This window comes from Rhinolophus sinicus, chromosome 13 (genome assembly GCF_057876585.1).
Source record: "Rhinolophus sinicus isolate RSI-liver-muscle chromosome 13, RSI-T2T, whole genome shotgun sequence".
In the NCBI taxonomy this organism is placed as follows: domain Eukaryota; kingdom Metazoa; phylum Chordata; class Mammalia; order Chiroptera; family Rhinolophidae; genus Rhinolophus; species Rhinolophus sinicus.
This window is the reverse complement of record NC_142513.1, coordinates 61916433-61930945: the sequence shown is the minus strand read 5'-3', so window position 1 is coordinate 61930945 and position 14513 is coordinate 61916433. Positions and strand designations below refer to the sequence as shown.

General features: G+C 52.4%; 1 protein-coding gene across 1 annotated transcript; it reads left to right on the top strand.

Moving 5' to 3' along the window:
• Positions 1-4452: 4452 nt before the first annotated feature.
• Positions 4453-10549, top strand: MESD (mesoderm development LRP chaperone). The gene is made up of 3 exons (XM_074317691.2): positions 4453-4698; positions 7836-8068; positions 9281-10549. Exons 1-3 carry the CDS (start codon positions 4492-4494, stop codon positions 9534-9536), a joined length of 696 nt encoding a protein of 231 aa, XP_074173792.2. The 5' UTR covers positions 4453-4491; the 3' UTR covers positions 9537-10549.
• Positions 10550-14513: the final 3964 nt, after the last annotated feature.

Genomic DNA, 14513 nt, shown 5'->3' with positions numbered 1-14513 from the left:
CGGAGCAGACGAGAGGAAGCTGGGACCGTGCAGGAAAGGGCTTGGCCGCTGAAGAGTGTGCTTCAGTGTGTGGCTCAAGGCGCTGCTTGGGAGGAATTTACTGAGTGAATGAGTGAGCAGGATGTCAGCAGAGCTGTCTGAGGGTTTGGGGGGGAGCAGTGGAACTGACAGGCGGGGCAGGCAGGTGGGGAAACATCACCCCTCCTTCCTGTTCTAGGTGGTGCAGCCACCCAATGAGCACTTGTTTATGATATTGTGGTTAAATAGTCATGACATAAAGTTTACCATCTTATCCATTGTTGTGAACTAGCCACAGTCCAGGGGCATTAAGTACATTCTCAGCGTTGTGCAGCCATCACTACCATCCATCTCCAGAACTCTCTCGTCTTCCCAAACTGAAACTCTGTCCCTATTAAACGATAACTCCTCCTTCCCCTCTCCCCCCAGCCCCTGTAAACCACCATCCCACTTTCTGTCTCTATAATAGGACTCTTCTAGGTACCTTATATAAGGAGAATCAGACAATATTTGTCCTTCTGTGTCTGGCTTATTTGACTTAGTATAATGTCCTCAAGGTTCACTGATCGTGTCTTGTGTTAGGATTTCCTTCCCTTTTAAGGCATGCTGTGTTTCACACCCAACTTTCCCACTGCACGCCAGACTTAACAGACCAATAAGCACGCTGCGTCTGGTAGATCAGTTTGGGGCATTCTCTGCCCTAACGTGCCTTTCCTTTGCAGCAGTGTCCCCGTTTTATTTTTGTGCTCATAGAGGGGCCCACTCAGTCTCAGGAAATCTTTCTTACACACAGGCAAACATCACCCTTTATTATCTTCCTTTCAATCGCTCTTCTAAAGGAGAGAAGTGTATGTCTGCAAAATTCACGCCTCCCCTCCCTTTTCCCTGACGTACTCATCTCCACAGGTGATGAATGAGACTGACATTCACCGGCCGAGGCTAGTTGGGGAGCAGGATGGCTGTGACGGGTCACACTCCTTCCGCAGCATGTCCTCCTGCTGCCTGGTGTGCTGGGTCCCCATACAGTAAGCACACACGGGCAGGACCTCCTCCATGTGTGTGTGGGGGTCCCATCTCTGCCCCACCCCCACCCCTCACCCTTCCCCCCGCCATGCTGGCTTTCTGTTCACCTGAAGCTGAGTGGCTGAGGGAGGCCTGTGTGCCAGACCAGCTATGCCATGGTGGGCACACTGAGCATTCGGGTCCCAAGATGTGGGAGAGCTAGAACTTCCTCCAATCTAGTTTACCAGAGAGCCCTGCGTGGGGCTGACCCTTGCGTTCACAGACCAATTCTCCATCCCACTGCCTTACTGGCTAATGATCTTTGGGTGTATTTTCCATTTGCCAGAATCCTATAAGGAAGGACATTTTCCAGGCAATTGCAGCATTATAAGTAATATGTGTTAAGCAGTATTCTTAGAATTTCAGTTGATATTAGACTTTTTCCCCCCCTTATATCTTAGTGGAGAGAACCGTAGCTATCGGTGTTTTGAAGGCCTCGGTGTGTTTATGTACATCCCCCCATTTTAAAATACAACTGATTTATGCCAACTGTAACTGAAAATTACATAAATAAAATACAGCTGATTTGGAATCCCACTGCTTGGGGTTTCCTCTTATTTAAAGTAGAGACACTGTTATCATCAGACCATCCCTTCAGGACCTGAACGCCTATAACCTGCTGTGTCCTGGTTACCTCCTCTGCTAGTCTGCACCTTTCACGCAGGGACTTTGTGACAGTAACCTTCCCATTAGCGCCTTACCTGGGCCTTGGCTGACAGAAGGCCCTTAGTGAATAAATTCTCAGAGTTGAACTGAATCAAGTTCCAAATGCCAAAATAGTGAACACGCAGTCACTCCAGATGTTTTCACATCAGTGGGTTATAAAATGAATTTCCTCCTTAGATGAAAGTCAGTAGCCCTGGAATTATTTCTACAATCCCAACCATTTCTGCAAAGCAGTAAATAACTTGTTTTCTGTATAACTAGATCCTGTGGACCAGGATTCCCTGCACGTCGGCACCTTCACTTGGCAGCTGGTGAAATGAATGACCAGGATGACCCCTCCCAGCAGAGCACATGATCGACCACAGCTGTGCATGTTTTCTTAGCATGACTGCACCAGGACAGGGCTCAGAGCCACTGGGTGGAGCAGTGCGCCCTGGGGAGAAAGCTTATGACATTTCCCCTATGAGTTCAAAAAAGAAAAGAAAAAAACCCTCTTTTTCTTATGAGTTGTTTCTGCTCAGTGTCAACAGAGAGTGTCCCAGTGTGTACCCATATAGATGCCCGCACGAAAATGTACATTCTCTGCCAGCACTACAGGGAGAGAATTTGAACTGCACCGCACCTAAGAGTGAGGGTTGTCAGCTAGTTGCCTTGTCAACGTCCACGTCCTCCTTTCCCTTGATCACAGAATCCCAGTTTCATTTAGAGTGAGGTATCCAGCTAGGAGACAGCTTCCCGGCCTACCTGGGAGGGCCAGGTTCCAGACATGGAGATGTAGTCACAAGTGTTGGGTGGAGTGTCCAGGCAGGCTGCTGAAATGAAGCTGTCTCCACTGAAAGCTAGCCTCCTTTTGGCCTTCCTTCCCCTTCCTCTAGATGAAAGGCAGCTTGATGGCTGGAGCTCCAGTAGCCATGTTGGACCTGTGCTGACCTTGGGGATGGAAGCCACAGGCCAGTCTGATGGAGGAGGCTGGGTGACAGATGGAGCCACAATGCCAGCCCTAGATGCGTAGTTTCCAACCGCTTCTGTGAAAGAAAAATCAAGCAGTAACAACAAAGCCCTCTATCTTGTTTCAAATACTTTTTTAAAAATTTAATTTTCTGTTACACGCCACCTATTACTCCTGTCCAAGCAAGGCGGCTGGTTTGCTAGGGCGGCCGTAACAAAATGCTACAGACCAGACGGCTCACGCAACAGAAGTTTATTTTCTCCCAGTTCTGGAGAATGGGAAGTGCCAGCTCAAGGTGTTGGGAGGGTTGGCTTCTTCTGAGACCTCTCTCCCTGGCGTGTAGACGGCTGTCTTCTCCCTGTGTCTTCACGTGCCTCCCGCCTTCTACATGACTGTGGCCAATGTCCTTTTGTTACATAGACACTAGTCATGTTGGATTAGGGAGGACCCACCCTAACAACCTCATTTTAACTCAGTCACCTCTTTAAAGAACCTGTCTCCAAATACAGTCACATTTGCGGTCCTGGGGGGGGGCAGGTCTTCAGCATATGAAATTTGAGGGGTACAATTCAGACCGTAACACAAGGCACGCATAAAGCAGTTTACTGCCTTTTTTTTGTAACAGCAGAAAAACTGGTCATACATGTCCACCAGTAGGGCCATAAACTACTGTTACATTAATACGAAAACATACTTGACCTCATTCTAAAGAACGAAAGTTCACCACGTCACATGGTTCAGTGGGAAACGCTTAGGGAGCGCGTGTGCTTACCCGTCTGCACAGGATGTTGCCGTAAACACGGCTACACGCAACCAACCCGTTTCTGGCGCCACGTTGACGTTCATAACCGTGGAGAACAGTGTGCGCAGAACGCGACACTGACACCTGGTTGGTGCGGAGCAGAACACGTTTGTGGGGACTTCGTGTGAAACATTTAACAACGGCCGCAAGGGATTCGTGTCCGTCTCGCGCGCTTACAACACCGAACGCAGCAGACCAGCCCTTGGACATTCAAATTTCAAAGCACCCCTGGCCACAATCTTTTTTAAATAACAAAACAAAAAAAAAAAAATTGGGAATGATTCAGCCGTGAAAAGGATGAGTCAGAGCCTACAGGATTCAGTTAAAATTAGAAGAAATACTGACGCTACTTTAACAATGGAAAGTAATGTGTTTAAAAAGAAAAGAAAAAAAAGCCTGCGTCCAGGTGACAGGGACGTTGGGAGCCGCTGGAGTGACACCCTCTCGACTGAGCAGCAAAGCGGGGGCCACCTGTTATTAGGACCCTCTGGACAACACGGCTCCAAAGGTCTCCGAAACTTGTCCACGGGAGCGGCCGGAGGGCGACAGGGGGCGCCTGACACCCCGAAACGGCTTTTCTGGAGCGGAGGTGGCTCCAACTCACCTCACGGGCGAGAAACTGAGGCCCCGCGCGGCGCGGGGGGCGGGCTCCTGGGGCCCTGAGGGCACGTTTGGCCCAGGCCCCCGCGTCGCAGAGAGAAAAAGGTTGTCCTCTGGCGGCGAGCGAACGCGAGCCGAGTCCGCCCCACTCGCGCCCAGCGCCTCAGCGGGACGAGGGGAGGGCCCATGGGCGGGGCCAAGATGGCGGAGGGGACGGGGCGGGGCCTGGTAGGCCAGCGCGAGCCTGGAGGCGGGGCCACGCTGAAGCGTGGCCGGAGGCGTGCACGGGGCGGGGTCACGCGCCGACGAGGGCCGGGGGTAGGTCCCGGAAAAGGGCGTCTGGGGGCGGGGCCGGCGGCTGGCGCAGGCGCGATCTCGCGGCGGCGCAGCGAAGATGGCGGCCTCCGGGTGGGCGCGCACCGCCGTGGTCCTGCTCTGTGCCTTCGATCTGCTGCTGCTGCTGCTGCTGCCGCCCCCGGTCCGCGCGGCCGAGGGTCCCGCCGGGACGCCCAGCGACGCTGCCCCGCCTCCCCCGAAGAAGAAGAAGGATATTCGCGATTACAATGATGCGGACATGGCGCGTCTTCTGGAACAGTGGGAGGTCCGCGGCGCGCGCACACGCTCCGGCCCTGCTCGTGCGGGGCCCCGCTCCCCCTGACCTCTCACCCCCTCCGTCTCGGTGTCTTCTGACCCCCTGATCTTCTCTCTGCTGTGGCCATAAGTCCTTACCCACTCGAGCCTCCGCTGACCCTCATCGCCTCCGCTGACCCCTCTGGCCCCGCCGCCCCCCGCCCCAGGCCCCTATTCCAATGTCCTCTTCCCCCGTTTCTGGGGCTTTTCCAGTCACCGGTCGGCCTCTCAGGAGTGAGCCTTACTTAACCTTCAGTGCCCTCGTCGCCCCTGCTGCTCCCGTGGGCACTGAGCCCTGCAAGTCGGGAGGGAGACGGTTCCCATGTGTGAAGAATGGGGCCAGTGGGTGGTGAGGGCTACGGTGAAGGTTAGGTTTCCAGGGGGTCATCTCAGGTTTAACAGGCCCGTCTCCCAATCAGTAGGGTGTCAGACTTCCCGTTTGGGTGTGTTTCTGTGCTGAGACTTTTGTAATCTTGTGCTTGGCTTTATGTTGCAAACAGCCGGCGCGGTCATCAGAAGGCTAGTGGCGCTCTCGCATGGAAGTCAGCTTTTCATTGAAAGGACCTGTGACTTATGTGAAAGGAAGCTTTCTGGCTTGTTGCTTGAATGCACTATTGTGTGTAACTATAGGGAGTGTGTTACAAGCTTTTTAGATAGAGTTTACTAGCCAAAATGTTGCTGCCTTTTTCCTTTGCAGGATGGTTATATTGTCGTGGTTTATGTACACAGCTGTGGAATAGTCAGGAACTCTGGTTCTGCTCACTATGTAACCTTGGGCAAGTCGCCTCTCCCTCTAGGCCCCACGTTCCTTAGCTGCAAAGTGAGGTTTTACTGGATCTTTACTAGATGAGTCCTTCAAACACTGATGTTTCATTATTTTGTGGTTCTGTCTCTCTCTGATGGAAGCTTTTAGACAAGAGTTTAAAATACCACCTGATGCATTTGACTAGAAGGAAGCAGACTTGGGTTTTCACGTTCATCTGCAGCTGATAGAAAGACTGGGGTAGACGAGTGTGTGGAGACCACTAATGAAGAGGGAACTTGGTGCAGCAGGTCCTTCCCCATATACCATCTCCCTTGCAATCTCCCAGCCTCTTTCAGGACTCCAGCAAGGCTATGATCTGCCAAAGTGAGAGCACCATCTCATGAGGAAAGGCTACCCTGGAAGTACTCAGAGCCCGGGCTGGGCAAAAAGGGTGCTGCAGAGATGAACAGAGGATCCCACCAGTAGGAACAGTAGATGACAATAAAAAGAACCATAAAACAAAGGAAGAATTGCTGCGTGCTACAAAAAGAAAGTGCTGTGGGGCTCGCGACAGGATTCAAGGGGGAAATGGCATTTAGATGGGCAAGGGAAGTGTGGGAGAAGCGCCTTAGAGCAGCAGCATGAGCTGAGACGGGACACGTGGGAACTGGGCAGAATGGAGCAAATATTAATAGTCTAGGCTCTGCAGTTGGACTGCCTGGGCTTAAACCACTTAGACTTGTGAACTTGGCTTGGTAAAGAACCTCTCTGTACTTTAGTTTCTACACTTGCAAACAGGGGTGTTAACAGTACCTGGCCTAAAAAGTTCCGAGGCTTAACTGAGAAAACAAAGAAAGAACCAAGAGTAGGGCACCTCTAATTCGTTTGGATTTGCTGGTCTAAATTAGGCTGGCCGGCCCAGGCTGTAGCGGAAGCATAGTGAGAACTACGCATGGAGGGAACCACCAGTTTGTGCAAGGCCGTGAATGCTGTGGGGTTTGGCCTTTAGAAGGAGATGTGCAGCCCCTGATGAGTTTGACAAGTTGTACTGTCCCAGTATTACAATACTGGAATGTTCGCATTTAATCATTCCCAAGTTCATCTCTCCAGTCCCCTTCTATTTGCTGACACAGTTTTTATAGCTGAAAGCACAGCATCAGTGGATTCAGTTGATACACATTAAGCATGTCCCACGTTACTGCACAGACTTTATAGCGCTTTCAGAATATGCCGTGGAGTGGAGGTTTCCGCTGTTGATGGTTTTTGAATAGTGGAGTATCATGGTTAGGGCTACACTGGAGGAAAAGTAATTGGCCAGGTTCAGGGTGGATGGGCAGGGAGAGAATCCGAAGGCAGACGCAACTTGGTTAATGTTTATTGAGTTCACGAGCTATCAGGAGTAAACAAGCATCTCACTGAATGAGGGAGGGACTCATCCCTGTTTCCTAGACGACGACGTTGGGGCACCGAGAGGTACAGTAACTTGCCCAAGGTGACTTTCAAATTCAGTCAGTTCACTTTCAGCCTGTGCTTTTGGCCCTGTTGCTGCACGGCCATACACACGGTGAGCAGAGTACACGTGAAAGGAAACGAGGACCTGGCTTAAGCTAGAAGCTGCAGGAATGGAGTGGAAGGGAGACATGCTCTTAACAGGACTTGGTAGCTGGTTGTGTGACCACCGGGCAACAGCATAATGTAGCGGAAGGACAGAGGCGTTGAAGCCAGCTCTACCCCTCGGTGACTGTGACCCTCACTGCCCTTGTCCATTCAGCCAGACAGCATGTCACTTTGCAGGCTGCCATACAGACTAAAGCGCTGGTGTCTGCAGACATGGGGGCGGGCGTGAGCGCCTTCCCCAGCAGCAGTGAGTGACTCTCCTGTGGGGGAGCGTATCCATGTCCGTCGGTGCTTTTTCTAGGACACAGTCCCTTCTCCCCTGGTGGCGATCCCTAAACCCACGCCGACTCCCTCCCCGGGGGTGCTTCTGTCACTCAGTGTAATATTTCTGAGCTCTGCTCCATGTGTATTTGTCCTTCATTGCTGTCCAGTATTTCATTGTCTGACCAAACCAGAATGTGGCCATTTTTACAGCCTACCATATTAGGGAAGTTCTTGGCGAGTGAAACAGCTATAGAAACCCATCACGGGGGGGCTGTCTGTGATTGGGGGCCTGGAGTGACAGGAAGGAGGTACTTCCCGAAACTTAGATGTGGCTGGAAAGTCAAGTAGGGGAGACGCGCTGTTTTCTTTTTCCTGCTATCAAGTAGGTCGAAATCCTGCACCTGACGTCACGTGCCGATATTCTTGCCTCTGCCGGTTGCAAAGCACATTTCCGATGATTGATGCTTTCCCCCTCCTGACAGAAAGACGACGACATCGAGGAAGGAGACCTCCCGGAGCACAAAAGGCCCTCCGCACCTATCGACTTCTCGCAGCTCGACCCGGGCAAGCCCGAGAGCATCCTGAAAATGACCAAGAAAGGGAAGACGCTCATGATGTTTGTCACTGTGTCAGGAAGCCCCACGGAGAAGGAGACGGAGGAGATCACCAGTCTGTGGCAGGGCAGCCTTTTCAATGCCAACTACGACGTCCAGAGGTAAAGCGTCCACCACCTTGCTGAGGAAGGCGTGGGCTGTGCTGGGAGTTTTTCTGAGGCTCTATATCTAGTAGGATGTTCTTTAAAGAGGATTCATTATTGGTCAAAGCCAGTAAGTTGTTTCTAATAAGTCATGTGATCGTCAAGTTTTATTTATCTTTGTATCTAACTTATTTCATCTGAGTTAAAAGTTGTGTCGCGTAGCCACCTTGGGGACCAAACAAGTTGCATCCTGACAGCGTGCTTCCTTTAGAAGCATCTGCTTATTGGAGAAGGCTTTTCTATGTAGCTGTGTTCACACGTAAGCTTGGACCAGACTAGAAACAGATACCTGATTTTAGGTGAACGGGTCCGGTTCTCACAGCCCAGTGTGACCCTAAGATGCAGGTATAAGGAGTTTCCTTTTTCCTCCTCAATAACAGTTCTAAAAGGTGGCCTCTTGAAGTGTCTCAGTTTAGGAAACCTTAAAGTAATAACGAGAAAGGAAGGAATACTGCGGGTGCGGAGGATGGCCGGATGCTTTGTAGCTTAAACAGACATCCAGGTTCTGGCGACGACTGGCCCCTGCTGGCGCTGATCCCGGGGTTTGGCGCATTCCAGCCTGAGGGGTGGGGGGTGTGAGTCTGGCTCCCCCAGAAACAGAAGAATCGTGCCCACTGGCCATACTGGTGGCCCAGCCAGACCCCATTCTTTTGCTCTTTGCTCCTTGGGACCTGTCGAGTGTTGAGTGTGGACCCACTTGGGCTGCTTGCTGTTAACCTCCGGGGTTGGGATTTCTGTCCCGTAGCCAGGTGTCCTCGAGCCCTTCACGGACCTCTTACCTGCGGTTTTCAGCCCTTATCAGCAGGAGCCTTTGTCAGAAGACACCTTAGCTGAGCACTTCAGAATGTCACAGGTTCCCAGGGCAGCCTGCTCTGTGCTTCCCGAGGCACGTCGGCGGCTCCCTGGGGAGGGTCCCAGTGCTGTCTCTGGACACGGGCGTCCCTTGCCCCACGTGCCATTCTGTCTGCTGCTCTCTGACCTGAGTGGTCCAGTAGTTCAGTCAGCTAGGATTCTCAGACGTTAAATGTCAGAAGCCACTGGGCTTGAACGAGTAGTTTGTTCTGTATTCATGTAGAAGTTGAAAGGAGTTCTTTTTGCTGGGTAAGCGCCACAGGTGCGGGCCCATGAGCACGTTCCCGGGTGTCTGACTGCTCGCGTCTCCCTGTCAAGGTTCATCGTGGGCTCCGACCGCGCCATCTTCATGCTTCGTGATGGGAGTTACGCCTGGGAGATCAAGGACTTTTTGGTCAGTCAAGACCGGTGTGCGGAGGTAACGCTGGAGGGACAGGTGTACCCTGGCCGAGGGGGAGGAAGCAAAGAGAAAAATAAGACAAAGCCAGAGAAGGGCAAGAAGAGTAAGGGAGAGCCGCGTCCTCGGGCTGCGAAGGGGGACAATCGAGCGGGGACTGCACGGGAGGACCTGTAACGGGGCAGCCACGGCCCTTCCAGGGACACGCAGGACAGCTCGGCCCGGGCGTGCGGGGGGGGGCGGGCGTGGGGGCCGCACCGCAGGTGGCATCCCAGTTCCTCTAGAGAAGGTGACCAGTTGTGGTCAGTGTGAGAATGACTGTTGGAACGGCTTCCAGTAAGAAGACAGAGGTTTTGTAATTAACATTGGGCACTGACAGATTCGGGGACTAAAATGTCACTTTAAATGGAAACCTTTTTCCCATTTGCATTTGGGGGAGTCCTTCACTGCTGTGGCACCGCCCCCCTCATGGCACCTGCTCTGATCTGGTGTCCTGCGGTGTCCGTGCTTTTTATTTTCTGTTAACGGGAAGGATATCAGGTTCTAATCAGACAAACTTTAAGACTCTTGTTAATTGAATCGGGCTCTTCGTGCTACAAACATCGTTTTCGTTCGTGTGAAATTAAAACACGCCGTGGGACCACGCACGGAGCTCTGGTATTTAAATACACAATCAGGACGCCAGGACTGTAAATCCCACATCTGCAGAATACACAGAGAACTGAAAACTGTGTTACTTGGAGATCTAAGTACTTCCTTTGAAATTCTTGGGCTTGACTCCTTACTTACTGAGAACTCTTGGCATCTGGCACGTGTGGGGTGGTCTGTGCAGTTCAAGGGTTCTGTTCTGTGTCCTTATTCAGGAAACAGCCCTGCTGGTGGCAAGGGTGCCGTTCAGTGTGATACTTTAAAGGGTGTCACTCAGGACTCAGCAGTGCCCTTTGCAGAGTGTGGCAGAGGCTCAGTCACCTCGTTCATTTCTAACATGTTTCTTTGATAAAGTGCCTAAATTTGTGGTGTCTTCTATGCTCCTCCATGATACGCGACGTGCTCCTGTCTGACCCGCTCTCTGTGTGGGCACCTGCTCTGAGTGCGTTACGGGATTTGTATACAGCTGTCATCTTTAAGAACTAGTTATTTGGAAGAACCTTCCATTGTGATTTTAATAAAATGGTACGTGTACGTGGTTAGACAGTGTCATTGTTAGAGGACAGAGGGGAAGGCCTGTGCCTCCAGCGCTGGCCCCGGTGGGGGCGGCTGTGCTTTCCTCCAAAACACGAGTGTTTACGTGGCATGCGTGTGTGCGTGTGTGTGTGTGTGCGTGTGCGTGCGTGCGTGCGTGTGTGTGTGTGTGCGTGCGTGCGTGTGTGTGCGTGTGTGTGCGTGTGTGTGGGTTGTGTGTGTGTGTGTGCGCGTGTGTGTGTCTGTGTGTGCGTGTGCGTGTGTGTGTGTGCGTGTGGTGTCTGTGTGTGTGGTTGCGTGGGTTGTGTGTGTGTGGTTGTGTGGACTGTGTGTGTGGTGTGCGGGGGGTATGTTGGCCTCGCAGTGCCGTTTCCCGATTGTGGCCTCTCAGTTCCGTGCTTGGGCTGGCACATTTGCCCTACAGCCCCCCAACCCCCAGGCCACCTCACTCCAGGGATGACAGCTAACCAAGGTGAGTTTCTTGAGCCACCTCAGGAAGAGGTGTGTTTTGTTTCTCATAAATACAGTTTGAACCCAGAGCATGTGAAGCTGGAGCTGCCGCAGCCACCTTGCCCCATCAGCGGAGCGGTCAGAGTGGAGCCAGCACGGCAGGAAGGGGACGGGCAGGGACCTGTGGCATCGCATAAGCCCTGAGTGCAGCTGTGGGGAAGCCGGCCCTGCAGCGAGGTGCTGTTTGTACTGCGGGTCAGTTGCTAGGTTTGTGTCTGCTGGGCTGGTCTAGGATAGAGCAGCTCTCCCGGCTGGGGTTGTCTCAGAGGAGAGAAAGCCCATAAGGAGGACCGGGCTAGAGGTAAGGGGTACATGGACGGGGTCTCGTAGGAACTCAGGGTGCCTGGAGGATTTAGAGCTGCAGTGAGGTGGTGCCAGAGACAATGCAGTTTGCGCTGGCTGCACTGGAGAAGTGCCTGGAAGGGGCGCCACTGGGCGAGTCCGGACGGTATTCCAGCAGTGCAGGCCAGAGGCAGTAGCCCAGGTGCGCAGGTAGGTGGGCTCTGACCCACAGTTGACCTGCACAGTCCCTGCCGATGGACACTTGGCTTCCCAGGGTTTTGCCAATACACACAATGCCGTGATGGATATTTAAACAAATATTACAACATATTTTGGTAAACTTTTGTTTGTATGTCCACATTGCTAGCAGTGAAACTGCTAGAACAAACACAATTGCACATTTTGGTGGACATTGCCAAGTTGCTCTCCCAAGTGGTTCTGTTAACCGCCTTTCCCAGCAGCAGATCTCAGATCCTTGCCTGTCATGTAACTCACCAGTTTCATAGCTGTAAAGCCCATCTGAACAGGCGCCTCTGCAGCCACGTACTGGAGAGACCCCAGAAGCCATGTACAGAGAGATGACCAGGCAGCCCTGGCTCTGGGTCCCCAGCCCCGGAGCAGACGTGCGAGTGGTGGCCGAGCCTTCAGGGCGCGGGAGCAGAGGAGCTGCCCCATCTGCTGATTGGTGAACAAGAGAAACGTCCTGTGTGGGGCGGAGAGGATAGATACACAGACACACGTCTCTTTGCAGTCCCTTGGACTAGCCCCTATGAAACAGCTTAGCCACGTCCTTCGACCTCCTTCCATCCTCACGTCCTCTGGTGTTTGATGGTTATGCTGAAGTTTGTAGTTCTGGTGGTTTCCTTTATACTATAAACCTTTTTCTTTTTTAATTAAACCAACTTAGTACGTATGACTAGCCGGGCACACTGAGAATCCGTGAACTTTCACCTGCGTCCCCAGTTCGTGTTCCTAGTGTTACTCGTACAAGACGTATGCTAGATCCACTGCTTCGTGGCGAGGTCTGAGGACAGCCTTCTCTCTCCATCTGCGTTTTCTGTCACTTTGCCAGCGTCCTTCCTTGTTCCGAACACTCAGTCATTTTGCTGGGAAAGTGTTAGTGTTGATTTTTTGGAATCTTTTTTATATCTCCTCCTGGAATATGGTATGTCATTTTCAATTGCAGAGTCACAGTTTTTTCATCATTTTGGTAAAAGGGGTTTTTTTGAATGATTATTCCATTCTGTCTTTAATGTCACTGAGGTTTAGAAGTGGCACGTGCTTCCCGTACCCTCCTCCTGTGAGCCTCACACCTGCCCTGCTCTGGAACTGTGGGCAGCTCCAGTGCAGCGCTGAGCCAGCCTGGGGAAGGCACCGGTCCTGACCCCAGACCAGCGAGTGTCGCCTCCCTCATCAGACCCCCGTCGAGAGGCAGAACTGTTCCATCTCTCCGCCTTCTAGTGCAGAAAACCATGGCACAGCTGGGGACGTGATTTGGCCAGAAGCCTTGAAAATAAATGATCGTAATTGTCTTCCCACATAAAAAAAAGTATTAAATGAAGGAGGTGTCCACGAGAGGGCAGCAGAGACCCGCCTTGCCTCAGGACTCGCCACTTGCTGCTCTGACCTGCCACCATCCTTGGGGAGAAGCCTGCAGCTACTGTTTCAATGAACAGATCACTCCATCTGCCCGCCAAACACCTGTGCAAACCTACAGACACCTTTCTCTGGATTTCTCTCTGACTGACCGGCATGCTGTTTAATATTCATTCATCCCGAGGCAGGAGCTGCTGTATTACCATCCATCTTACACGGAGGGAAACAGGCTGGGAGAAGGGAAGCATTTTCCCCAAGGTCACATTACTAGGAGCTTCTGATTGAGTGTTTTCTAAATCTCTGCTTCATCTAATCTGATGTTGATTCCCAGTAATGTGTTCATTTCAGGTACTGTATTCCTTTCTGATTGGTTCTTCTTTATGGTGTCTATCTTAGGAGAAGAATAAATTAACTCAGTGAGAACGTATCTTCCCCTAAGTTCACTGAGCATCCTCATAACCAGTGTTTTAAACTCTGTATCTGATAGAGTGCTTGTCCCCATTTCGTTGTTGTTTTTGTGGTTTTGTCCTGTTCTTTCATTTGGGACATGTCTCTCCCCATTTTGGCTGCCTCCCTGTGTTTGTTTCTATGTGTCAGGTAGGGCTGCTACGTCTCCCAGTCTTGGCAGAGTGGCCTTATGTAGTAGGTGTCCTGTGGGTCCCAGTGGTGCAGCCTCCCTGGTCACCTGTGCCGGCTGCTCCAGGAGTGTCCCCTCCTGTTGTAGTTGAGCCTCAATTGCTGTTGGCACGTCAGTGGGGGGACTGACCCTCAGGCTGACTGGCTGTGGGGACTGGCTGTGACCACAGCAGATGTGCTATTGTGCGGAGTGACCCCACAGAGCGGGAGCTGCTACAGCAGGGCTCCAGTGCCAGCCAAGGCTGCCCTGTGGGCGTGTCGCTTGTGGATCTGGTTGCATGTTGTTCTGGTGTGGTCCAAGGCAGGCCACCGCGGGTTGGTTGTAGAGTCTCTTGGGAGGGTCTCCGGGGCAGGCCAAGGTCAGCCACCATTTGTGCCAGTGTTGGCGCGCTTTAGCAAGAACTACAAGGCACACTGAGGTTGGCTGCTGCTTGTTTGGGGTTTGGGGACCTTTGAGAGATTTGGGGAAAGGCTACCACACTAGCTGAGGCCGGCCACCTATGTGGAGGAGCCACTGGAAGAGGAGCAGGCCGGCAGGAAGTAGGGGGTTGGGGGTGGGGTCTCAGGAGTCTCGAGGGCGGGGTGAAAAGTGTTAGCCCGTTTGATGGACAGCTCAGACCTGGTGCTCCCCCTGCACCAGCTGACTGGTTGGAGAGGTCAACGAAGGAACAGTGGCGCCTGGCAGCATTTCCATCCCTGGAGAGAGGTGCCCTGACCCCGGCCGCTCCAGCCCTCACCCTGAAGCTCGTCATTTTAGTTGCTCCCCGGATGTCCCTGATGCTTTTCAAGCTGCTTGCAGCCCCTGCGCTGGAGCTCAGAGTGAGTTTGTTTGTGAGACTGTGTACGGGCCCTTTAAGAGAAGCACCTCTGTCTCCAGCAGCCCTGTCTTTCTCAGACATAATCCCCAGTGATTTTCACAGCCAGATGCTACAGGGAGTTCTCCTCCTG